The sequence below is a fragment of the Mirounga leonina genome, unplaced genomic scaffold (genome assembly GCF_011800145.1).
Source record: "Mirounga leonina isolate KUSES-001 unplaced genomic scaffold, KU_Mleo_1.0 Mir_128, whole genome shotgun sequence".
In the NCBI taxonomy this organism is placed as follows: domain Eukaryota; kingdom Metazoa; phylum Chordata; class Mammalia; order Carnivora; family Phocidae; genus Mirounga; species Mirounga leonina.
The window spans coordinates 41,189,710-41,213,077 of record NW_023270320.1 but is presented as its reverse complement, the minus strand read 5'-3'; the positions used below and the strand labels follow the sequence as shown (position 1 = coordinate 41,213,077).

At 55.5% G+C, this 23,368-nt stretch overlaps 2 protein-coding genes across 16 annotated transcripts in view; one reads left to right on the top strand and one right to left on the bottom strand.

The window, feature by feature from the left end:
• FBXO25 (F-box protein 25) overlaps positions 1-13,283 on the top strand; it is a 58,750-nt gene extending 45,467 nt beyond the window's left edge. For 3 of the 15 annotated variants that reach the window (XM_035004333.1, XM_035004334.1, XM_035004332.1), the window contains exons 9-11: positions 782-917; positions 3,124-3,150; positions 3,681-4,384. In XM_035004333.1, the coding sequence (XP_034860224.1) occupies positions 782-917; positions 3,124-3,150; positions 3,681-3,844 (327 nt within the window). In that variant the 3' untranslated portion in view covers positions 3,845-4,384. Of the gene's footprint in view, positions 1-738; positions 918-3,123; positions 3,151-3,680; positions 4,385-4,721; positions 6,668-10,374 lie in introns of those variants that run through there. The other 12 variants (XM_035004340.1, XM_035004344.1, XR_004679125.1 and 9 more) reach the window with 11 other exon arrangements.
• Positions 13,284-13,377: 94 nt separating this feature from the next.
• TDRP (testis development related protein) overlaps positions 13,378-23,368 on the bottom strand; it is a 31,027-nt gene continuing 21,036 nt past the window's right edge. Inside the window, exons 2-3 of the mRNA XM_035004345.1 lie at positions 16,474-16,577; positions 13,378-15,389 (exon numbers count right to left, since the gene is read on the bottom strand). Coding sequence (XP_034860236.1) covers positions 15,044-15,389; positions 16,474-16,577 — 450 coding nt within the window. The 3' untranslated portion in view covers positions 13,378-15,043. The remainder of the gene's footprint in view (positions 15,390-16,473; positions 16,578-23,368) is intronic.

The following is a 23,368-nucleotide window of genomic DNA, read 5'->3' as shown; positions in this document are numbered from 1 at the left end:
GTGGAAATCCTGGGTCCGTGCAGCTGTCAAATTTGGAGGAGCTGCCGCGCCGTTGTCCCCAGCGGCGGCACCATCGTACATGGCTGGCCGCCGAGCACGCGGGTTCTGGCATCCCCACACCCTCACCAGTGCTCCTGGTTACCGGGTGGTGGTTTTTTTTAAAGATTCTGTTTATTCATCAGAGAGCGTGTGCACACGAGCACACAAGCAGGGGGGTGGGAGAGGCAGAGGGAGAAGCAGGCTTCCCGCCGAGCAGGGAGCCCGACGCGGGGCTCGACCCCAGGACCCTGGGACCATGACCTGAGCCGAAGGCAGACGCTTAACGACTGAGCCACCCGGGCGCCCCCGTTACTGGTTTTTTTTTTCCATCGTGGCCGAGCTAGCGGGCGTGCGGTGGCGCTTGGTCCGCGTCCTTGGTGACGGGGGTGTGGCGCCCCGGCCACCTCCGCACCGGGTCCTTGGCCCCGTTTTCGATCAGGCGGTCTTTCGTACAGAGATGCAAGTGCTCCTCATGTGCTTCAGGTGCAGGTCCTTAGACACCTCACGTGGGTGACGTGATCTTACTCGGTGCAGGTCGTGGGCGTCCTTCAGACCGGGGGGCTCACGCTTGCCACGTGCTGTCCCGCCGTCCACACGCCGTGGGGCACGTGGTCATCCCTCGCCGACTCAGTCCCCGGGAGTTGGAGCTTGTGCACTCCGCGGCCCTGAAACGCCACGGGGCCCCGGTGTGCTGTGAAGCCACGGGCAGGTGCTCAGCGGCGTCTGTGTGCCAGTTCTGCAGACATCTGATCCTGTCGGAGAAGGGCCACGTGGAGTGGAAGCTGATGTACTTCGCGCTCCAGAAGCACTACCCGCCCCGGGAGCAGTATGGGGACACCCTGCACTTCTGCCGACACTGCAGCATCCTCTTCTGGAAGGTAACCGCCTCGGGCCTTCGGTGGGCTCACGCACAGCCTGCCTCTGTTCTGGGCGTGAGGGTGTGGGGACGCCAGAACCCGCGTGCTCGGCGGCCAGAACGTGACACTGATCTCGCCGGGTGTCGGGGCGGGGGAGTAGACTCACGGGAGCAAACCACACAGCTTGCGGTTTGAGTCGGAGACGTCGGGCAGTGAGGCGTCTGTTTCTGCTTCGGGGACGTGGGTCTCCGGGGCACCGGGGCCCCTGGCACTTGGTCCTGGGCGGTGCTGCGTTCCTGCCAGCCTGACAGGAAGGGGCCAGAGCGTCCCCGTCCTTTGTAAAGTAAGAACACCCCTGAGCGGCTGCCCCACGCTTGGCTTCCTGCCCTGTGCCCCCGGGACCCCGTGTGGGCGCCTCCTTGCAGCTCCCCCCACACCAAGCCCCTGCAGCAGGGAGGTCCTGGCCTCTCAGAGCGACACGTGGTTTTCGTATTTGACAAAGCTGCACCGGCGTCTCCCGACTCACACTTGGAATCCGAGTACCCTGGGGTGCGGGCAGCCCTTCACCCCGTGACTTCCCGCCACGCAGACAGGGGCTCGGTCTATCCGCGGTCGGAGGGTAGTTCATGTCACAGTCCGTTCTCCTTCATCCTGGGATGTGTTCCCACGGCCTCCTTGACCGCGAATAGTTGTCCTGCAATGTCCCTGCTTGCTCGACGGCAAGCGTGATCTGTGTGTGTGCCCGCGTGGGTGTGGCCCCCCGCGCTCTTGGGGGGATGGCCGTCGGCTCCTGCCTGGTCAGCACCGTCCCTGCTCTGCTTTTTGCTGTGCGTTTATCTGTAACTTGTCAGGCGGCTCACATGGCAAACTCTGCGTTGCTGGAAAGGAGACAAGCCCTTGAGGTTTTTCTCTTCTCCGAGTACATTGGCGGTAGCGTCACTCGTGCTTTTCAGATGGCCCGCGGCGAGCCGTGAGTGCCCCGGTGTGGAGGGTGCTTCCCGCGTTACTTGAATGGAGGTTTACTTAGGGCCTGGAAGGTCGGCAGCGTCACGTGGGGTTTTCTTTCTAGGTGCCTGCCGTCTGTTTCAGTAGGGCTCCAGTCCCGCAGTGGAACGGCGGTACGCAGAGCGTCCGTGAGCAGGCGTGTTCTCGCCTGGGTCGGATGGGTGAGGGAGTGGCAGGTGTGTCGGGGGAGCGGGGCCGCAGGCGGGCATGGGCGGGCCCATATCACCAGCCCCGGGGCGCGAGGGGAGGCCTGTGTGCACACCACCCAACAGGGGCTCGTGGACACAGCAGAGGAGTGCGGGGGTCTCACCCGCTGGGACCGGGCTCACCGCTCCCTGCGTCCCTGCCTCTGGGGCTCCGTGGGGCCGACGCAAACCCACAACGGTGCCCTCGTGGTGCCGTTGGAGGAGTAGGTCCCTGGGTGGGGTCTGGTCTCAGGGCCTCAGGAGGCCTCTGGGAAGGCACCCTCCCTCAGTGGTTACACAGGCAGCAACCGAATCTCTGTGCGAAACACCAGTGCAAGCCCGGTGTGGGCAGGCTGGGGAGCCAGGTAAGGCCAGGACCTTTGTCATGGAGCATCTGCCACCAAAGTACATGCAGAACCAGTGTCTGCAGCGGGCCCGGGGCCCCGGGCGGACCCAGGAGAGATCACAGGCGGCTCTGCGATGAGCAGCAGGCTCCCGGCCTGCTCGCACGCTATGCCTACAGGACGCAGGGCCGGCCGGCACGCGGGGGGCTGGGGAGCGTGTGGGAAGGCAGCGGGCTGCGTGGATGGGGCACAGACAAAGCACAGGCTGGAGTAAAAGTGTCTACGGTGGATGGTGGGCACTTGGCAAAGCAGATGCGGGGATGTGAGGGAGAACGAATGACCTTCCAGAATGTGTTAGAGGTTTTCGGTACAAACTGGAGACTCCAGCCTCGCTTTGCGTGTGCTCTGGGGAGTCGTGAGCGGTTCGGGCTGCAGCCTGGCCAGTGTTCAGCCGAGGCTCCCGAGGCAAGGGCAGTGCCGGTCCTGGTGTCAGGACAGTCGGGTCCTCACGCTCGACGCGCTGGCTTTACAAACGTTTTCACTGCCCCCCTGAGTTACTGGACGGTTTCACCTGCGTTTGCAGATCATTGCCGTCCAAGCTAATGCCCATGCAGCCTGCTCTCTAACGTTGGTTTTCCTTTCTCTCCCTCCCTTCCCTGCACTCCTCCTGGTTCTTTCTCCACGATCTCAAAGGACTGCCGCCTTGCTTTGTTGTTCAAGGTACCTCTGTGCTAGACCAGGCCTCGTGTCGCGTCCATGCATGCTCCCAGCCGGCCAGAACCGCCCCTTCGAGCCGTTCTCGGGATGTCCTTGGGGGGACGTTGTCCTGAGGGGGAAACTGTAGTCGTGTCCGTGAGGTTTCGTTCAGGCACCAGGGCCCCACGGCAGGTGCCTCGTGGCCAACTCGGCCTGTGCTCTTTAGGCTCCTCCTCCTTTTAAGCTTGTCGGTCTCAGGGGCAGAGCACCTGTTCCCGTAGCCATTCTTCCTGTTGGACAGGATCCCTGTCTCCAGCGAGTGTGAGCTCCCAGGGGGCGCCAGGAGGGGAGCAGAGGGACAGCGCAGGAATGGAGGTGTGGGGCCAGGCCAGGGAGGCCGGGAACCCTGGTCCTGGGCCCTCTGGCTTGGGCCACCTGTCTCTGCCGACAGGTCCCCGTGGCTGTCCGTCTTCGGAGCGCGGGTCCGCGTGCTCCACACGGCGCTGTGGTGGGGCCGGGCGCTCTGTGGTGACGCCTCTCCTCTGCTCCCGCAGGACTCGGGGCATCCCTGCACCGCCACCGACCCCGACAGTTGCTTCATGCCTGTGTCTCCGCAGCACTTCATCGACCTGTTCAAGTTCTGAGGGCGCCCGCCCGCAGCCCGCCCTCCCGGTGGGAGGGGTTCACCGCGCTGTGCCGTCGCCGGGGAGCGACCTGAACACGGACAACACACTCCCCCCTCCCCGCCTGGACATGGCAGGGGCCTTGGTTTGTTGTGAAAGGGGTCGGGGAACCCAAGCAAAATCATTTCTGCTTTCTCTAAAAGTCCTCTTCATCTAAGCCCATTAAGGTTTGCACCTTTGCGTGTTTATAAATATGGTTCAGTAAGATTCTGGATTTTTAGCACCACGTCTGTGCCAGACTGACACTAACAGCTAATGCTGTGCTTAATTGTCAAACCATAGCTTCCTGATTTTGTAGTAATTAGGGGCAGGGGACAGAACAGTTGATCCTTGTAAATACGGGCGCAGAATATTTATTTTTCTTAATATGTATCGTAACAGCATCGGTTGTGTCCAAGTGAGTCCTCGTCGAATGCGAAGTGCGCCGAGGGTGCTGTGTGGTACCGTTGTGTCCGTGGTCAGTCTGTGGACAGCCACAGTGTGGGTGGTGGGACCGCCCAGCGCAGCCTCCCCTTCACTGTCCTGGAAGTGCTTTCCTAGACAAAGTAATAAATCGTCTTTATCGACTCATCTGACTTCACTGATTTTGCATCTTCCTGAAAAAGTGGTGTCTGTGGTTTTGATGTCGTTGATTTAATCCTTTAAAAGGTTGTTTTATTTTTAAAATAATGCATGTCTATTTTAGATGATTTTGAAAATAAAGGTGTTATGAAATATACAAGTCCCCCGTCACCCTGCCCCCCGAGACCACTGTTCCTGCTACAAAGAGCGGTTCCCACCCCCGCGCTGTGGGAGAGCGGTGTGAACCCCCGAAAGTCACTGCTCCGTCCTCCTCTAATGTTTTCTTCTTCTAAGCATATTAAGATGGCTTGCGGTTTTGCGTGTTTGTAAATAAAGATTCTGGCTTTTCAGTGTCGCTGTCTGTGCTGACCTGGTGCTGAGGGCCAACGACGTGCTGCCCTCTGGACGTGGCGTGGAGCCCGGGGCGTCTGTTTCCCCTTTCCGTTTGACAACCAGCCGTGTTTTCAGAAGCATGTTTGAAAACGTGGGTCTTGCTGGCCGGCAGGGCAGTGCTGGTTCCTGCTGTCCCCCAGCTTGTGTGCGGCCATCAATCCCCTGAGGCAAACGAGGAGCAGAGCCCAGTGATGGCACCACGGGTCTGAGGGTGCCCAGGCCGCCCGTGTGAGCTGTTAGGGTCGTCCTGAGCGATGGCTGCTACAGAACCCTTCCCCCAGCGCCGTTTTCCTGCCTGAAGGACAAGGTGGGTCCACATTTCTTGTTGTTATCGACCATGTGTTTTTGTTTTCGGTAAGTTACTTGACGTGTGTCCTTTGCCTGTTTTCAGTGTTGGTCTTTTTTGGTATTGTTTCTTCTTAGAAGGACACTGAAGTTTGCGCTCTTTTCCCCCAAACACGTGTTGGTAGCACAGAGGGGAGCCCGGCCGTTCCGCTCTGCCAGCACCTCCTGCAGGGGCAGGGAGGCCCGGGCAGGCCGGGGACGGTGGCAGCCTTCTCGGTGGCGTCAGGGAAGAGACGGGAATGAGTCGAGGCCGCAGGCACCAAGACAGCCACCAGTCACCTACAGGGAGGGGCGAGATGCAGAACTGTCATGAGTTCACACACCGGACGGTACTTACGTCCATCGGGGGGCCTGCCAGAGGTCGGTCGGGACACGGAGAGCCGAGGACACCGTGAGCTGGAGACCCCGCAGCATGTCTCACGTGCCTCCAGTCCCCGACAGGGCCAGGCCGAGGCGTCCGCTTACGCCGGAGATGGGACGAGCACCTGGGGGGCCCCAGTAGGCGCGACCAGCCAGGAAGCCCATCCAGACGCTGCCTCCCCGCACCCCTTTCAAGGCACGAAAAGACGTTTCTCACCCGGTCTGTGGACACACAGGACTGAGGTGGCCTCTGAACACCTCACGACGCGGCACTGTTGGCCGTTCAGGTCTCTGTACCGGGAGCCGGGTCTGCTTTAGGACATTTATGATCTGACTGCACACAACGTGTGCCGTAAATGCGGTCCTTAGAATCTGTAAAATGCTGCTGTGTTTTGTGCCCCGTGGCCTGCTGAGCTCAGTCTAGTGGTCGTTGTGTGGATGCCTCACGAGCTGGAGCCTGTGGTGCCGAGCCAGCAGCAGACGCAGACATCCGTCGTGTGTCCATGGAGGGAAGGCTTGGTCTTTCCTCTGAGCGTGAGGTTGGCTGTGTGCTTTCTGTGGACGCCTTTACCAGGTTGGGGCTTAACCTTCTAGTCCTACGCTTTTGAGGATTTTTTAAATCATAAGAGTATTGGATTTTGTCCTGTTTTCTCTGTATCTGTTGAGATCACGTCATTTCATCCTTCATCCTGCTTGTGTGGTGATGGCGTCGGTTGGCTTTTGTTCAAGATTTTATTTCTAAGTAATCTGCACACCCAGCGTGGGGCTTAGACTCACAGCCCCGATGTCAAGAGTCACACGCTTCACCAACTGAGCCAGCCAGGGCCCCGCATTGGTTGCTTTTGGTACGTTGAACCATCCTTGCATTTGGGGCTGAAATCCCACTTGGTTGTGGTAGTAAATTGTCCTTTTTGTACAGAGTTGTTGGTTTGCTGGTATTACACTGAGGCTTTTTCATAGATGTCTGCCTGCACTGTCTTGTGCTGTCTTTGTCTTGTTTTGGTGTCAGGATGAACATGTCTTGGCAGACTTAGGATGAGCTTGCCTTAGAAGTGGTCCCTCTGCCGTTTTAGGGGAAGGGTTTGTGAAGGACTGTTGTTAAATCTGCTTTAAACATTCGGTAGAACTCTAGGGGTCGTGGTTACCGAGGAGCAGCTTGGAATCCTTTCTTGGAAAATCCTTTCTCTTTCAGAGGTAAGGCCACCCTAAGATAAACGGCCGTGACAGGGACTCTGCAGCTTGGTTCCATAATTACCAGCAGTAAGGGGTGCTGCCCTCTGAAAACCAGTCTTAAAAGGCAGAAGGTCTTGTGTTTATGAAACGTACTGTTACTTCCTTCATGAACTGTGTGCAGGTGCCTGCTTGACCTCACCCTCCGCCCTTATCCCTACCTCGTGCATCAGACACTGCCCAGTGGAATGCCTGAGGGCTTACACAGGGCACCAGGAAGGCCATTAGCACCTGCCCGCCCTGGGCACCCATCTACCCCGTTAGACACTAACTTCCAGTCCCCTGCACTCGGCTCCCGCCATCTATTGTCTCAGTGGATTTGACTACCCTGGATGCAGAATATACCTGGAATCTTACGGTACTTGTCCTTTTGTGACCGGCTTGTTGCACTTAAATCATGTCCTCAGGGTCCATCCATGCCGTGGCCTGTCTCAGGATTTCCTAACTCTTTAGGGCTGAGTCCTGTTATGTTGCATGGATGGGACCGCATTTTGTTTTGTTTGTCTGTAGACACTGGGTGGCTTCCACCTGTGGACTGCTGTGGACATGGGTGTGCAAGTATCTCTCCAGGACTCTACTCACTTCCTTTGGATAAATACCCAGAAGCAGAATTGGTGGATCAGATACTAACTCCACGCTGATCATATTTTGAGGAACTCCTACACCGTGTTCCACAGACGCTGCACCCTTCTCCATCCCACCAGCAGTGCTCAGGTGCCCCAGTTTCTCCACGTTCTTGCCAACACCTGCTTTCTGGGGTGGTTGCTGTACAGTGACCATCCTAACGGGTGTGAGGTGGTGTCTCCTGCTGGTTTGGATTTGCATCTCCTTAGTGATCAGTGGTCCGGAGCACCTTCTTGTGTGGCTGTTGGCCATCTGTGTGTCGTATTTGGAGAGATGTCTATTCAAGTCCTGCGCCCATTTTTTAGTCAAGTTGTGTGTTTTGTTGTTGAGTTGCATGAGTTCTCTGTATATTCTAGATACCAACACCTTACAGGTATGTGAGTGGAAGGTATTTTCCCCCATTGTGAAGGTGCCGTTTCACTGTTGTGTCCTTGAGGCATGCAAGTGTTAATTTGATGGAGCTCATTTCCCTTTTTTCTGTGTTAGCTGACCTTTTCGTCTCCTAAGAGATGGTTGACAAATCCAAGGTCATGAAACTTGCTGTTTTTGCCCAGAACTTTATAGTTTTATTTAGCTTTTATGTTTAGGCCTTTGGTCCACTGAGCTAACACTTGTGTATGGTGTCAGGTAAGGCCCAACTTCATCCTTTCACATGTGGACATCCAGTTTTCCCAGCACCGTTTCTTGAAAACACTGCCCTTTCCCCCACTGAATGGTGTTGGCACCTTTGTTGAAAATCATGATTGTGTATGTGGCAGTTTGTTTCTGAGCTCTCCGTCCTGTCCCATTGGTCTGTGTGTCTGTCTGTGTGTTCTTATTCTAGGACCAAACTGTTTTCATTCCAGTAGCTCCATAGTGAGTTCTGAAATCAGGATATGCGAATCCTGCAACTTTATTCTTTTTCAGGATTGTTTTGGCTATTTGGGATCCCTTGAGAGGCCATGTAAATTTTAGGATTTTTTCTATTCCTGCAAAAACTGCTAGATTTTGATGAGTCCAGTTAATCTATAGATCACCTTGGGTGGTGGTGTCATCTTAGTAAGTCATACAGCCCACAAGCACAGTTGGTCTTTCCGTTTATCTGTGCCTGCTCTGATTGCTTTAAGCCACGTTATAGTTTTCAGTGCACAATACTTTAGCCTCTGTGGCTGAGTTTACTCCTGTTTTATTCTTTGTTGCTGTTATAAGTGGGATTTTCTTAATTTTTTGTAGTTTTCCATTGTTCACGTATAGAAACGCAACTGTTGTTTTTATATTGATTTTTGTATCCTGCAACTTTCCTGAGCTTGTCTATTCCACTTTTTGGTGGTGGTTTTGGTTTTCTTGGGATTTTTTTGGTACAATCTATAGGGTTTTCTACAAATAAGATCCTATCATTTATAAACAGATAGTTTTACTTCTTACAGTTAGGATGCCTATTCTTTTTCTTGCCTAATTGCTGTGGTGAGGACTTCTAGTAGGATGTGTATGTAATAGGAGTGGTGAGAGTGGACATCCTTGTCTTGTTCCTGACCTTAGAGGAAAATTTCAGTCTTTTTTCACCAAGTAGAAGGTTAGCTGTGGGCTTTTTATATGCTCCTTAGTAAGTCAGGGCAGATTCCTTCTATTCGGAGTTAGTTGAGTGTTTTTTTAAATCACATCCTTTTTCTGCATCAATGGAAATGATCATGTTTTCCCTTTCATTCTATTAATGTGTGTAGTAAATTACCATTTGGTGGATTTTATCCCTTATTGAGAGTGGAGGATTGAGGTCTCTACTGGTATCCTGGAGCTGCCTATTTCCTCCTTCAATTCTGTCACTGTTTGCTGCAGGTATGTTTATAATTATTTTATCTTCTCGATGAGTTCTCAACTGTTTTTTATTTAAACATGAAGATGATGAAATTAAAGGATGTCTGGGATTGACTTTAACATCATTGCTTGCAGTCAGGAGTACCTAGATAAAACAAAATCGGACCATCACTGAGGCTAGGAGGATGGCCCACACAGGAGTTTCCACCAGGGCTCAGCAAACTTGTTCTGCAAACATACTGGGCTTGTGGGCCACGTGCCCCCTTCTGCACTCACTCAGCGGCAACACCGTCATGCAAGCAGCCTGTGCATGAGGGAGTGTGCTGCGTCCAGTCAGACTTCACCGACACAGAAGTGTGCATTTCCTGTACTTTCCATGTGTCATGATAGAGGATTCTTTTAAGTTTTTTCACCATTTAAAAATGTGAAAATAATTCTCCTGGACCCGGAGAAAACAGGTGGTGGCCCAAATTTGGCCAACAGGCTGTAGTTTTGCCAACCCATTACTTGTATTTTTCTTTCCTTTTATATATGTTTGACACTTTCCATTTTATTTTTTAAAATAGCTGTTACTTTTTTTTATTACAAAAGTAATAGATGTTCACTGTAAAAAGCTTTTTAAAAAACCCAATACACAGAAAATTTTAAATGCTACCCATAATTCTACTTGAAGTAATTATTCATATTTAGATAGATTTTCCCAATATTTTACATTACTTTTGAAGACACCTAGGCTCCCAAACATAAAGGGAGAGAAGTATGAGAATATGATGCCCTGGAGTTGTGTGTTCCTGACGGACGGGTTGAGCTTGCTCATGTGCTGCTTCCACGTGTGGGGCTTGGAAGACTTCTTACAGAACAGAAATTCTTGGCGTCTCCGGCTCACCTCCTGCACCAGTTCTGAAGTCTCCACGGGGGAGACTTTGGAAATTCTAGTCTCCAAGGGAAAAACACACCTCACTTCTCAAAACTCCAATGAGTGATTGGTATTTCCCATCATCCCCTCTGCTTCCAGACTCGTTCAGCTTTCTTGAAATTACAGTTAAATTATCTAAACTTTGTACTATTTAAAATCCTATAAATATTTTCCTAAAACCCCAACACTGATTTTGACTTACTAAGGAAATGACATTCAATAGACGTAATCCCAAAGAGATCAATAATAATCATTTATTTGGAAAGCTGAAATGCTACCCAAATGACCGCATCTCACCTGCAATTCTGGAAGACCGTGTTAATTATGTAAATGTTTCCACCCAAGGTGACAGGCTTGCTGCCCAGCACAGCTGCTGCTGGACACGGGAGAGACTGCGGACCGAGAGGCAGAGGTTGTGAGGGCCTCGCGGCGAGATCCGAACGGGAGGTTCTCTGACAAACCGTTCCGGGAGGCAGGCTGGCGGAGCCCGGGGAGCCACGGGGGCTGTGCGATCCCTGCAGGAGGCCACGGGCCGCACAGAAACGTGGCGCGTCCTGACGGTGGTGCCGCCCGGAGCCCGGTCCCCAGGGCACCAGCAGGACCCGGGGCCTTCAGCCTGGCCTTCCCTGCTGTGAGGACACCCAACCCCCAACCTGCCGCATTTAACAGCTCACACCCCGTGTCCTGCTTCTGAGGAAAAAGTTAAAAGGAGCTAAAAAGACATTTTCCGGCCAGTTGGAGAACTCTGCATGTGGGCGTCGGGAGAGGACCAGTAATCCGGCCGGTGGTGCCGGGGACAGCACTCGGGGCTGCAGCGCCCCGGTGTTCGCGGGGGAAGTCACTGCCGCGCTGCCCGTCACAAAGGTGAGCAGGGGGAGAGCCACGAGGGACCACGGGCGCCGTCCACCGCGAGGCGGGGCGCCCATCCCGCTGCCGCGCTGTACTCGTCACGGGCCCCTGGGGACGCCACGTCTGCCATGTCCCAGCAGAGCTGCGGACCGGAGCCAGCCCTCAACCGCGAGGAGGCCCCCAGGGAGCGCGGCCGGGAGCCACAGGGCCACCGCTCGTCGGTGGAGGGGCACCAGCAGCGCTTCATCTCGACAGCGTGGAAGCGCTCGGAACAGGAAGGGTTTGGGTTCACAGGCCTGTGGGCGGAAGCGGCACCTGCCGGCCCGCGTACTGACCTCAGGGGCAGCCTTGTCGCTGCGGCCCCCCGCCAGGGCCTCGGGCTTGTCGCGGCCCCGTGGGCTCTGTGATCCCGTGACACGTTCCGAGGGCGCACAGCGCAGACCCTGCTCTGGACCCGACGCGCGCCAGAGGTCCTTGCCGCCGCCGGGGACGCGGGGAGCGAAGCGCCAGTGGTTCTCAAGGCCGACGAGCAGACCGACATGGAGAGGGAGCCGGGCGGCCAAGTGGGGGACGCACCGAGGGACTGCGAGGGCCAGCACGCAGTGTGGGCGCTCCTGAAACCCGCCGGAGGGTCTCTGACTGCATGGACCCTCGCTGAAGTCCCTGTGGTCGCCAGGCTCACGGCCTCTGCGGCAGCGCCTCCAGCCACCGATGCCATCGGGCCCCTCCTGCCACGGCACCAGAGGCCGCTGGTGGCCTGAGGCCCGACCGCTGCCCTCCCTCCGTCTGTCACAGGCATTCTGTGGGGACGCGGGGTATCTGAGAGGGACAGCGTCCACACGACTCCACCCACTGTGCCCGGCTCCTCAGTTACCAGCTCCCGGTGCCCTGTGGCTTCAGGTGTCTGCGGTCTCAGCTGGGGGTCTGGGAAGCACGTTCTGTGGGCGCAGGGGACCGTCCACCCCCCCACAGCACAGATCCCACGACCCCGGGGAGTCTGACCAGCACAGAAACCACCCTCGGCCCTGGTTTCTGTGAAGGTGGCAGCACAGCGGCCGCGGGGCGCAGGGCGGGGGGCACGCCCGTGAACCCCTTGTACTTGGGCTACTCCAGCAGGGCTGCAAGAAGGCCCAGGCCGGGCCCGGGGACGGATCCTGTGGGACAGCCCGGGGCCGGTGAGCCAGCGCCTGGACTGGCAGGTGGGGCCTGGGGGGTCTGGGGGCGAGGACCTGCCCAGGGCCAGCTGGTGGGATTGCCGGCTGCCGGCACAGCCACAGGGGACCAGAACGTGGGGACGCACCGGATCCCTCAGGAAAGGTCAGGCAGACGCCTCCTCGGCTCCCCCACCCCCCCCCAGCTCACCTTGGCGTTCAGCTCCTCACCCAGTGGGTGATTCTGAACATTTGTTTAAAAGGATCACAAAGTGAAAAAAACTGTCTTCGCGAATTAATCTGCAAAGCTTCCTGAATAGAGAGCCCTGCTGGTCTTCTGTTCAGGCCAAGAAATACCCACTGAAGAGTAAGCACGGAACCAGAAGGTCGGGAAGTGGCTAGAAGTAACCTGGGAGGGGCAGGCGGAGGCGGCTCCCTGGACACAGGGGAACCCTACTCCCCAGGCGGGGTCCTCTGGCCCCCTCGCTGACAGGACGTGGACTAGCTCTCCCTTGAGACAAGAAAGGAAATCTCCAGAGGCAGGACCCCGAGGACAAGACGGGCACCGTGCCCCCCACGCCTGCTCCCTGAAGGACCTGCGCCCGGAGGCAGAGCTCGGCTGGCCGCGTGCGTGCCCAGTTTTTGAGGTACGTACCTGTCTCCTCTGGAACAGGCCACTCTTCCTCACAGACCTTCTTGTAAGAGACGGTGATCTTTTCAGAAGACAAGGGTGATTAAAAGTACTGTTGCTGGGATGCTCGCGCGGCTTCTCAGCTGGGTGTGGCTCTAATTCCTGACCCTAAACTCCGCCCAGAGCACAGGCACGCCCCCCTGGTTCCTTACCGGCAGGACGGTGGAAGTAGGCGGCTCAAGTATGCCAAAGATACATCCCAAAAACTTTGGTTATTTATGAAATAGTCTACGTGTACTGTTTGCACTTTTAAATGAGATTTCAGGTATCAAGAAAAGTGCCATCAGCTTTGTGACTGAAGTCACCGTAAGGAGTCACCTCGAAGTCAATGCCAATAACCATGCAGACTAATAACGAAAGAGGAAATGAACGATACTTTTATTTTTTTAAAACCTCAGCGTTGAGAATGAATTCTGCCTTCTTCGAAGCCCATCACTTTCCTTTTACAAAGTAAGCAACAGAAGGAGCAGAGACCGCTCGCTCTTTACACAGTGAAGTCGTGTGTTCACAGAATGCAAACAAGAACCCCAAAGTCAAAACCACATTCCCTCGTTAAGCCGTGAACAACACAAAGTTGCTTTGGTAAATTCTATCAGAAAAAATACTTCTCTCCCAAAAGCACACCAATAAATAAATTAAAAACCGCAAACATACTTATTTTCATTTAATCAGATACAACAGAAGAAAAAGTTTATTCTTACATTAATCTTTGTAGATAAGAAAAATGTGATTTACAGTGCACGTTCCAATTCCGATCTGGCTTCGTCTTCAGATTTTGAGAAACCGTATTATGAAGGACTGTCGTCAGCCTTGCGTCACCGATTTGCACGGAGGTGAGTTACAGGCACTTGGCGTCGCCACACGTGGGTGCAGCGACCTGCAGCGGGTCTCGGGGTCCCGACTCCGCTCCGCCCACGCCGAGTCCCAGACCCAGCGCCTCCTCCCCTGCGCCTGCAGCTCGGGCTCCAACACACGCGCCCAGGTCACAGCCGCGTGGGGGCCGCCGCTGCCTACGGAGCCCTTTCCCTGAGGACTTGTTCCACCAACATCTACCAGCATCACCAGACACACCCCCAGCATCTCAAGGTACTAACAAACCAGATCTTGATTTTCATGCCACTTAAACCTGCCCCCCATTCAAAACTCCATCAAGTAAGCTTCTAGTAAGAAAAGATGGGTGGACAGATGGACGGATGGATGGAGAACAGACTGATGCTGTACCATCAGGAGTCCCGCCACGGGACCTGCGCAGGTTCCCACAGGTGTGTTCACTGCGTGGCACAGACGTGCACACGGAGCCAACGGGGGACCATGTTTTCTCACGGGAGGTGTGCACAGTGTCACTGGAGGTTTTTGTTTTTAATCAGAAACACCCTAAACCTTTTCCTCCAAACCACCATTGCCTCGGGCAGCCGTGGCACCACCTGTGGACCCGGCCGTGCTGGGCGTCCGCCACTGGCCACTGCAACTGGCTCACTTTGGAAGCCAAACACCTGCACATTATAGAAAAGAGGCACTTGCAGTATTTTATCTACAGTTTTAACTCCATCAGCAAATTAGTGTTTTCCAAGAACAAATCAGAGAATCAAGTTGCTAAACCTGATCCACACTGACGGTATTTAACCTGCAATCGCAGAACACATTTTCAGAAGAACACGAAGATCAGGATGAGTAAGATGAACCCTAAAGTAAGAACCACTGTCCCCGTCCTCCGTGCACGCGGGAGACGCCCCCTCCCAGCGCAAGTGATGAAGATGCTTTGCGGAGAGTGGCATTTTGTGCTGCATCCAATGTAACCTTTGCTTTCCTGGTATTTAGATGAAAAAAGGTTTAATTTGCCAGGTTGAACACAATTTAACATAACCTTTGGAAGAATGGCTTCACAGCTGGATCACGGGCTTCTGGGAAGAAAAGAGGGCCCAGCCCCGCTGCTACAGTCGAATGTCATGGACACACATGGACACCACATGCAGGACATGGGGGTCACGGGGGGGGACAGGGCACGCAGGGGAGGACAGGGCACAGCCCACAGGACCGCGTCCGGCAGCGCTGCGACCAGAAGGGGCAGACGTTTCCCAGGAGGCGGCCGCCGGCTGGGGCTGTCCTCCGTCAGCCACGGACAGGAACGTCTGGACGCGGGCGGGCAGAGAAGGTGCTCTGCTCTCGTCCACGTGGGAAGGGCCAGCGGACATGGGAACGAACACAGCGTGAGACCGCAAACTCTCAGACCGGCACGGGGAGAGAAGACGCAGGGGCCGCGTCAGTTGTGGTTTGGGAACACTCGGCTCTGTGCGCCTCTCCCGTCCGCAGCAGGGCCGGATGGTCACTCCAGCTCTTCCCAGTTGTCGGTCAGGTGGCCCCTGCTCTGCCGTCGGATGCCGACCAGCCTCCCGGCCGACCGGAGGCTCCAGCGGGAGCTGTTCCCTGAGCTTGCCAGGCTGCTGTACTTGCTACGGCCCTTGGCGTCCTCGTCCCAGCCTGGCCGAGGGGGACGGCCACTCGCTGCGTCACCCGCGTGGGCTGTCACATCTTCAGGAGCAAGCGCTGGAGGCTCCCAACCTTCAATCTCATCTGGTTTCTTAGACTGAATATTCTGTTTTAAAACCAAATTGTCCCAAAATCCAGACTTCTTCTCTGTCTTCAACTCCTCTCTCAACCGCAAGTTAGTTCTGTGGGAGACAAGACAGCCAAGTGTTGGTGACCAGTGATCTCAGGGCCTCAATTAGTGTCCGCCGTATACACCTAACACTCTTTTAAAATTTAAGTCATTTAGAAAGTGACCACAAATCTGTAATAAAGAATTTTAATTAAAATTAGTAAAAAAAATTCGTCACTGCGTATTAGGGAAACCGTGAAAGCAGTATTTTAAGGTACCACACTTGGCCGTACACAAAGAGCTAGTTTTCACACAAGGAAATACTCAAGTATTTGAGCAAAGTAGAAAACAGGAAATGCAGGCTCCTAGTTAAGAAATATGGGGACAAATACTCCATTTATCAAATCCGTTTTCAACAGCTATTCACATACACACAGAGCAGTGAGTGGGTAATTTGCTGAACACAAATGAGACTCAGACACGAGGGGGCCGGGGACAGGCCGCTGTCCCTCTGGCCCGACTGCAGGGGCATCCCCGGGACGCCATGGTGCACGCATGGCCCAGGCCGCACCCCCCAAGAGTCCCGTGCACTGGACTGGGGGACCCCACAGACGCTGACCCTGGGGACCCAGGCCCACAGCCCTCCGTGGGGCGGGCGGGAGGGTGAGGAGGAGGAGTCCCGGCCGTGGGGCTGGAGTGGGGTAGCCTGGGTGCCCCTGGCCCCCACAGCAGCTCCTCCTCTGCGGCCAGGCCCCCTGAGGCTCACCTCTCGTCAAACACGCCGTTGGCAATCCCACTCAGCTCTCACTGAGTTTATCTTTTCATGTTTAAATAGACTTCTAAAAATTCTGTGTATAATAAACAGCAATATATCAGTTTAAATATATTCAATTTTCTAAAATCTTTTACAGTTCACCAATCCTTTGCATTTTTAACTTTTCTCCCCCCGGATTTTCTGCAGTCAGTAAACCTCTCACGCATGGCTAGAGGCTGCTTTGAGGGCTGAGTGGTTTCCGATCCCGAGTTCGAGAGCTGGTCTGGGAAAGCGCATCTCACTTCCTACTTTCTTCTGTTGCCACAGCATCAAAATGAGCACAGCGCGTCTCTGTCCCCCCCCCCTCCCCCCCCCCCCCCCCCCGGAACCCACGGACACTTACCCTTTGGACTTGGGGGATTTACATCTTTCCAGCAGGTGTTGTTCGTCGTCTTTATTAAACAGAGAAGTCACTTCTTTCCAGCCTCGGAAACTTGCTCCCTGAACCTAACAGGAGGTTAGAAAAAGGTCAACTCCGATGGAGGAAAGAAAGAAGACGGTTCTGTACCTGGTGACCCTGGAGCCTCAGGCGAGCACAACAGCACAGACTCGTCCCGCCTCTGCCAGCTCCGCGCACACGCGGTCCCCTGGCTGCAGAGCCCACGGCCAGGCCCGGTCGCCTCGCTCAGGAACAGGCTGGGCGGCGTCTGCTCGGCCCCTCGGCCCGAGGCGGACAGGAAGGCACCGTGTCAGGCTGTGTCTGACCCTCGGCGTCTGGCTCTGCGCACATCCCAAGGTCTGCGTTAGGAAGAAGGAAGCGTCGGAGGGAAAGGAAGGTCCCCGTGAACTCACTCGGCGCCTGGGGTCGTACAGCTGGGCCTGGAGGACGGTGACCCTAACGCTCTGAAACAAACACGTAACGTGACCTAAAGCAACCCCAGAAACTGGACCAGGAGGCGGCGCGACGGTGCTGACTCGGCGTCTGAGACTCTGATGCCACAGAGGTTGGGTCGCCAGCCCGCAGGGCCACTGGGGGTGGGGACCGGTCAGGGCCGCGCGGGGACAGGCCTCAGGAGCCTACCTCACGGACGCGGATGCAGGCAGCCTCGAGGCGGGGGTGCCGGGGGGAGCAGCCAGCAGGCCGGGAGGCCGGCAGACGCGTCGCACGGGCCAGGCAGGGCCGGGCCGGGGCGGCAGCGCTCACGCCGCCCAGGCGGAAACAGCCCGGGCAGAGGGGGAGGACGGGTGTCCGCTCAGCACGCAGGAGCCCAGGCTCCAGCAGGGACCTCCCCACACGCGCTCCTGCTCACCCCCCGACGAGGTCTGGGGAGGCCCCGTCCTTCCACCGGCTCTGCCGTGGGACCTGGTTCAGCAGGCACCTGCCAGCCCGGGGGCCCCACACGGGCCGCTCAGTCCCAGGCCCTCCTGCCGCCCCGCGTCCTCGCGGACGCACAACTCCCTGGGCCGTCACCGAATTCCCAGCGCGAACTCGTCGGTCTCGCCCCGCATTCAGGGGCCTCCCCCGAAGCCGGGTGCTCATGGGTTCCTGCCCGGACGGTCAGAGACTTGCGGGGCACGTCTCATAGGCGCGGGCGGCGAGGACAGTGGGCCTCCTGAGGGGCTGAGGTCCTTCCCGTCACACCTGCCCCCCGGGCTGGTCCGCCACAGCGGCGCCACCCCCACCCCGCGGTTGCTCCGAGGACACGCGCCACGCGGGGGTAGACCCCGTTCACGTCGACCCTTCACAGCATCTCTGGGCGCAGTCGCCGGGGAGCCCAGCAGCCGCAGACGTCCTCCCAAGGCTCCTGACAGGTGAAGGCGCGGCGGGAAACGGGGCAGCGGGCGCCCGCCCGGGGGGCTTCACAGCGAAGGACGCAGATGCCCAGACGCACGGCCAGCGGAAGGGTCCCGTGCGTGCACGGGCTGTTTCTCGGCCGTGAACAACGAGGGGTCCCACCGTCGGACAGGACTGTGCTGAGAATCAGCGCCACCTGGTCTCACACACGAGTGCAATCCAAACCAGAAGACCACGCTGTCCCCAAAGAACTTCCGACGGCGGCCGCAGGAGGTTGGAGGAGGGGACAGGTGCGGGCGCACGACAGCTGGAACGGAGCACGGCGGGCCCCGGGACGCTCATCACAGCGGAAGCGTTTCCGACAAGACGGGTGTCAGGCGAGCGGGCTGTGGGCATCACTTCACACCGTCGTGCCCTACGCGTCAGCTCACGCGGTGCCGGGCGTCGCCGTTCTCAGTAAGACGCGGGGGCGGCAGCGGGGGCCGAAGGGCACGTCCGCCTCCACCACACAGCCAGCGAACGGGAGCCCCGAGGGAAGCGCCTTAAACTGCCAGCCCGAGGAGTAAGAACCTCGGCTCCTCGGCGCGGCGCACGGAACGCGCTCCCTGCCTGCGCTCTGCGCCTCGGCCGCCGCGCCTCCCCGGCGGCCAGTTCACGCTCACCGCCCGCAGACACACCGACGTCCTCAGCCCGTGGAGGCCGCACGCCCCGATCTCCGCCCCACACGGCCCAGCGCGGACTGCCCGTAATGCCAGCCTCCACCTGCACCCCGCCTCCCCTCGGCGCGGGCCGCTGGCACGAGAGCGAGGCTCCGCCGCCCAGCGCGCGCTCGTCCAGGGTCACGGCTGGGACTCGGCCTCGGAGGCACCGCGAGTCGTCAGGACAAGCGAGCAACACGCTCGGCGCGGATGAGCCGCTGGAAGAGGCCAAGTCACAGGAGCGACCACACTGAGATGATAAACAGCAGAGACACAGACACGGCCAAGGAGTTCTGCGTGAGCGCCCATGACGCCACAAGGCAGACAGACCCGGGCTCGGCCGGGAGGGGGTCGTCTCAGCCCGGACTCTGGTCCTGAACACACGCTCCCCGCACCGGGCTCGACGGCAGGCTCCCTCGCTGGCATCTGCGCCTTGTGCCAGGGAGGGCCCGAGGGAACGTCGCCCGTGCCGCACTCAGACGCGACTGCAGTCACCCCACAGGTCCCAGCGGGCCCGACCTCAGAGGGGCCCCCGGCCCGAACACCATTCTAAAGGACGCCCGCGACTGGGTGTGCTCGCGAGGACCTGAGTTTCTCCTGCGGTGCAGAGCCAGTGTGGGCTGTGTCTGTCGGGCATCTTCGTCCCATCCGGGGGCAGCACACCCTGTAACAGGTGAGACGGGCCCAGCGCCTCCTGGACACACGGGATCCGGGGCTCCAGAGTTCTTTACAACCACGGTCAGTCTCGGAGAAGTGACAGCCAGAAAAACGAAGACAGAATGTGTTCTGTCTATAGCCCGAGTGGTACCCAAGAAGTTGGGCTGTGGAAACGAGAACATGAGCTTCACACGGAACAAGGTGTCCCTTTTGCCCCGACCTCAGCTGCACCTCACTTCATGCCCCATGAAGAAAAGCTGTGAAATCATCCAAAACTGACCGAAATTCTTTCTGCTGGAGCGACTTAGCAGAAGTGCCTCATCGCCAAACACGTTCAGAGAGGCCAGATGACCTTTGGAGGCAGCACGAAATCCAAAGCACGCCCTCAAGCACATGTCCTGCTGGCCCCACAAGATTGCAAGCTCTGAGTACAACACACGAACGGATGTCTATGAACGATCACATAGAAAATTCAGAGTAATGCTCTTAACACACACAAGCAAGATGAAAAGAAAAACAAAAAGAAACCATGAAATAACCCAGAAATCCTAGAACTGAATAACCCCTGAGGAGAAAAATTCAAGCGCTCCAACAGCTGACTTGACAATGCAGAAAGAGTGAGTGACCTTTGAAATTTTCCAACTAGAAGGGCAAAAAGAAAAATGCGTGAAGAAAGCCTATGGGAATTATTCCCGCACTGTGGGAATTCCAGGAGAAGAGCGAGAGATAGAAAAGTGTATTTAAAGCAATAACGACTGAAAGCTTCCAAGCCTGGGACAGAAAGGGACGTCCAGATTCACGAGGCTCAAGGGACCCCAAACAGGTTGAACCTGAATAGGGCTTCGGTGAGATACGTTATAATTACATTGTCGAAGACAAAGAGAACTTTGAGAGCAACAAGAGAAAACAGACAAGTTACACAGAAGGAACCAGCCTTATATGGGGTGATTTTTCACCACAAACTCTTGGGGCCAAGAGAGAATAGGATGATGTATTCAAAGTATTTACAGACAAAGAAAACCGTGTTAACCAGGAATTGTATACCTGACGCAGCTATCCTTCAGAAATGAGGGGAGATAAACACTTTCCTTAACAAACAAAAGTGGACAGAGCTCACCGCCGCTATGCCTGCCCTCCGTGAAATGCTCAATAGGGGTTTTCTAGGAGGAAATAACAAAATGCCAATTAACATCATAAAAACATGAGCAGGGAACATAAAACTCACTGGTCAAGGTAAATTTAGTTGGTCAGTTCTGTAATACAGTCCTGGTGGTACATAATTCACTTACAACTTTAAAGGTTAAAATACAGTAAACATAACCAGAACTATCATATTCTGTTATTGGATACACCGTGTAAGAAATACGTAAACTGTAGCCCCAACAGCCTCCAACGTGAGAGGGCAGGGAACAGAGTGTCAAGTTGAGGAAGCTACTGAAGTTATCAGTAAACTGTTTCACAAAATCCTCATGATAACCACAGGGGAAAAACCTGTAGTAATCAATCACACAAAAGATCATTATAAAAAGTTAAAGTACACGGATACCAAACGACATCAAAACACAAAAAAAGAGGGCAGGATAAGAAGCAAGAAACAATGTGTCTACAAAACAGCCAGAGAACAATCAAGAAAATGACAACAGTAAGTTCTTATCTACCAACAAATATAAAAAAGTCAAATTCTCCAATCAAAAGATACATAATAACTGAATAAATAAAAACGCACGATCCAAAGATACGCTGCCTATAAGAGATTCACTTTAGTCCTAAAGACCCATGTAGACTGAGATTGAAGGTGTGGAAAAAGAGATTTCAAGCAAATGGTAACCGAAAAAAACAGGAGTCGCTATCTTTAGATCAGACAAAATGGACCTTAAAAATGGTAGCAAGTGACAAGGGAGATCGTTATATACCAATGAAGGGGTCGGTCCATCAAGAAGACATGACCGTTGTAAATATTCACGCATCAGAACACCTATACACACTAAGCAAAAACCCACGGAGCCAAAAGGAGAAATAAACAGTAATGCAGTAATAGTGGGGGATTTAATGCCCCTCTATCAACAAGGGATCATCCAGACAGAGAATCAATAAAGAAACAGGACCTGAACACTACAGACTAACAGACCCAGCAGACACGCGCGCAACATTCTGACGACAGTGGGACGCACACTCTTCAAGCACGCGTGGAGTGTTTTCTTGGACCACAAGGGTGTAAAACCAGAAATGAATACAGGAGGAAAACGGGAAACTCAGGAATGCCTGGAAATTATAAAACATTCTTCTGAACAAACAATGGATCAAAGAAGATATTAAAGGGGAAATAAAAAATCTAGAGACAAACAAAAATGGAAAATAACATACAAAAACTTGTGGGATGTAGCAAAAGCTGTTCTAAGAGGGACGTTCACACAGAAACAAGATCTCAGGTGAACAACAGAACACGATGCCTCAGGGCACTAGAAAAACAAGAGCAGACTGGGCCCAAAGTTGGCAGAATGAGGGAAATGATAAAGATTAGGGGAGAAGGGGCTCCTGGGTGGCTCAGTCGTTAAGCGTCTGCCTTCCGCTCAGGTCATGATCCCGGGGGCCTGGGATCGAGCCCCACAGTGGGCTCCCTGCTCTGCGGGAAGCCTGCTTCTCCCTCTGCCACTACCCCCTGCTTGTGTTCCCTCTCTCGCTGTGTCTCTCCATCAAATAAATAAAAATCTTCAAACAAAACAAAACACACATTTTACCACATCATTCAAATCATGTCAAAGCTGAAGGGTGATGAATGAGCCACAGCATTTCACTGGTGAGGACAAAGGGAGTAGAATAACCACATGCCTCCGAAAAAAGGAACGAGCGCAGGGAACACAGCGTTCCAGTTGGTTCCATGGACGCCACAGAGCTGTGGGTGCCAGTCTAGCCCAGATGCTGTGTAATGTCAATACGTCACTGCTTCACAAAAGCTATTTAATGTGCGTACTTTTTAAAGGTATTTAAGTTCATAGGTCAGGACAGAAAATTAAAAATCTTTGTTAGGCCAGGTATCCCAATGTCTTGTCAGGAAGACACTGTTCTCATTAATGATGTGGTGACAGTTCAAGGTCAGCATTTCAGTTCATCTCACGAGGTCTGAGCTGTGCAATCCGGTGTGTGATCTGGTGCGAGGGGTCCTCTCACCCCTAGAATCGCTTGCGCACTGCACGCGTCTCCTGCTGTGGATGGAAAAGAGGTGAGCGCCCGTGAAACTCGGGGGCCCCGTCCTCCGTCCCAGCAGAGCGCAAGTCCAGGTTTTCACGCTGCCGCCAGCAGCAGCGACCCCCAGCCCGGCCCGCTGCAGACCGTGGAGAGCACAGTTACCCCGCGGCCTGCCTTCCCCGCTCCGGAGTGTCCCCCGCGGGGACAGCACGGTCTGCTCTGTCTCCGAGGAGCCAGGCCAAGGTTTCAGTCACGATGGCATTTAAGAAGCCTCACTTTTTTCCAGACCATTCTAAATGGTAGAACTCACCACAGGCTTAGGTTTCGACAGTCTGAAGTTATTGAGAAATTGGGAATCCTGGAGAAACGGATTTCATAACCAAACTGTTGAGTGCCCGGCCCTCTCGCAGAACTGCGCCGTCAGGCCACGGGGACAATTCGGATGGCGCATTCAGCACCCACAGAGCGTGGGCCTTGGGAAGGCCGTGGAGGGCACGGCCAGCCTTCCTGCTGCAGGCGGCCCTGGGCCAAGAGGGGCAGCGTGCCCCTGAGCTCTGCCCGCCCAAACACCCACCCTTTAAAAGGCCATTCAGATGACCCCAAGGCAGGATGGGGATGAGCAGCCCTACGTGCCACTGAGGGCCGGTGGCAAACGAGGGGCAGCAGTGCCCTTGGGTCCCGGCAGGTGTGACACAGACAGTGCCCGCCTGCCCTGTCCCTGACTAAGCCTCCATCCACGGTGAGGCGGGAGCCCGACTCTGTTCCTGGAGAACAGAGCCTCCCTGAGGTGCCAGGAGCACAGCGGGCCGCGGCCGCTTCCATGCAAAACCCGGGACAGAGGCAGCGCTGGGGGCCACAGGCCTCTCCGGGAGAGGCGGGCTGCCCAGCCGCCCACGGACCGTTCTCATCTGTCGGGGCGGCTCGGGCAAGGCCCCGGAAGCAGAGAAGTGGCAGCGCGTCAC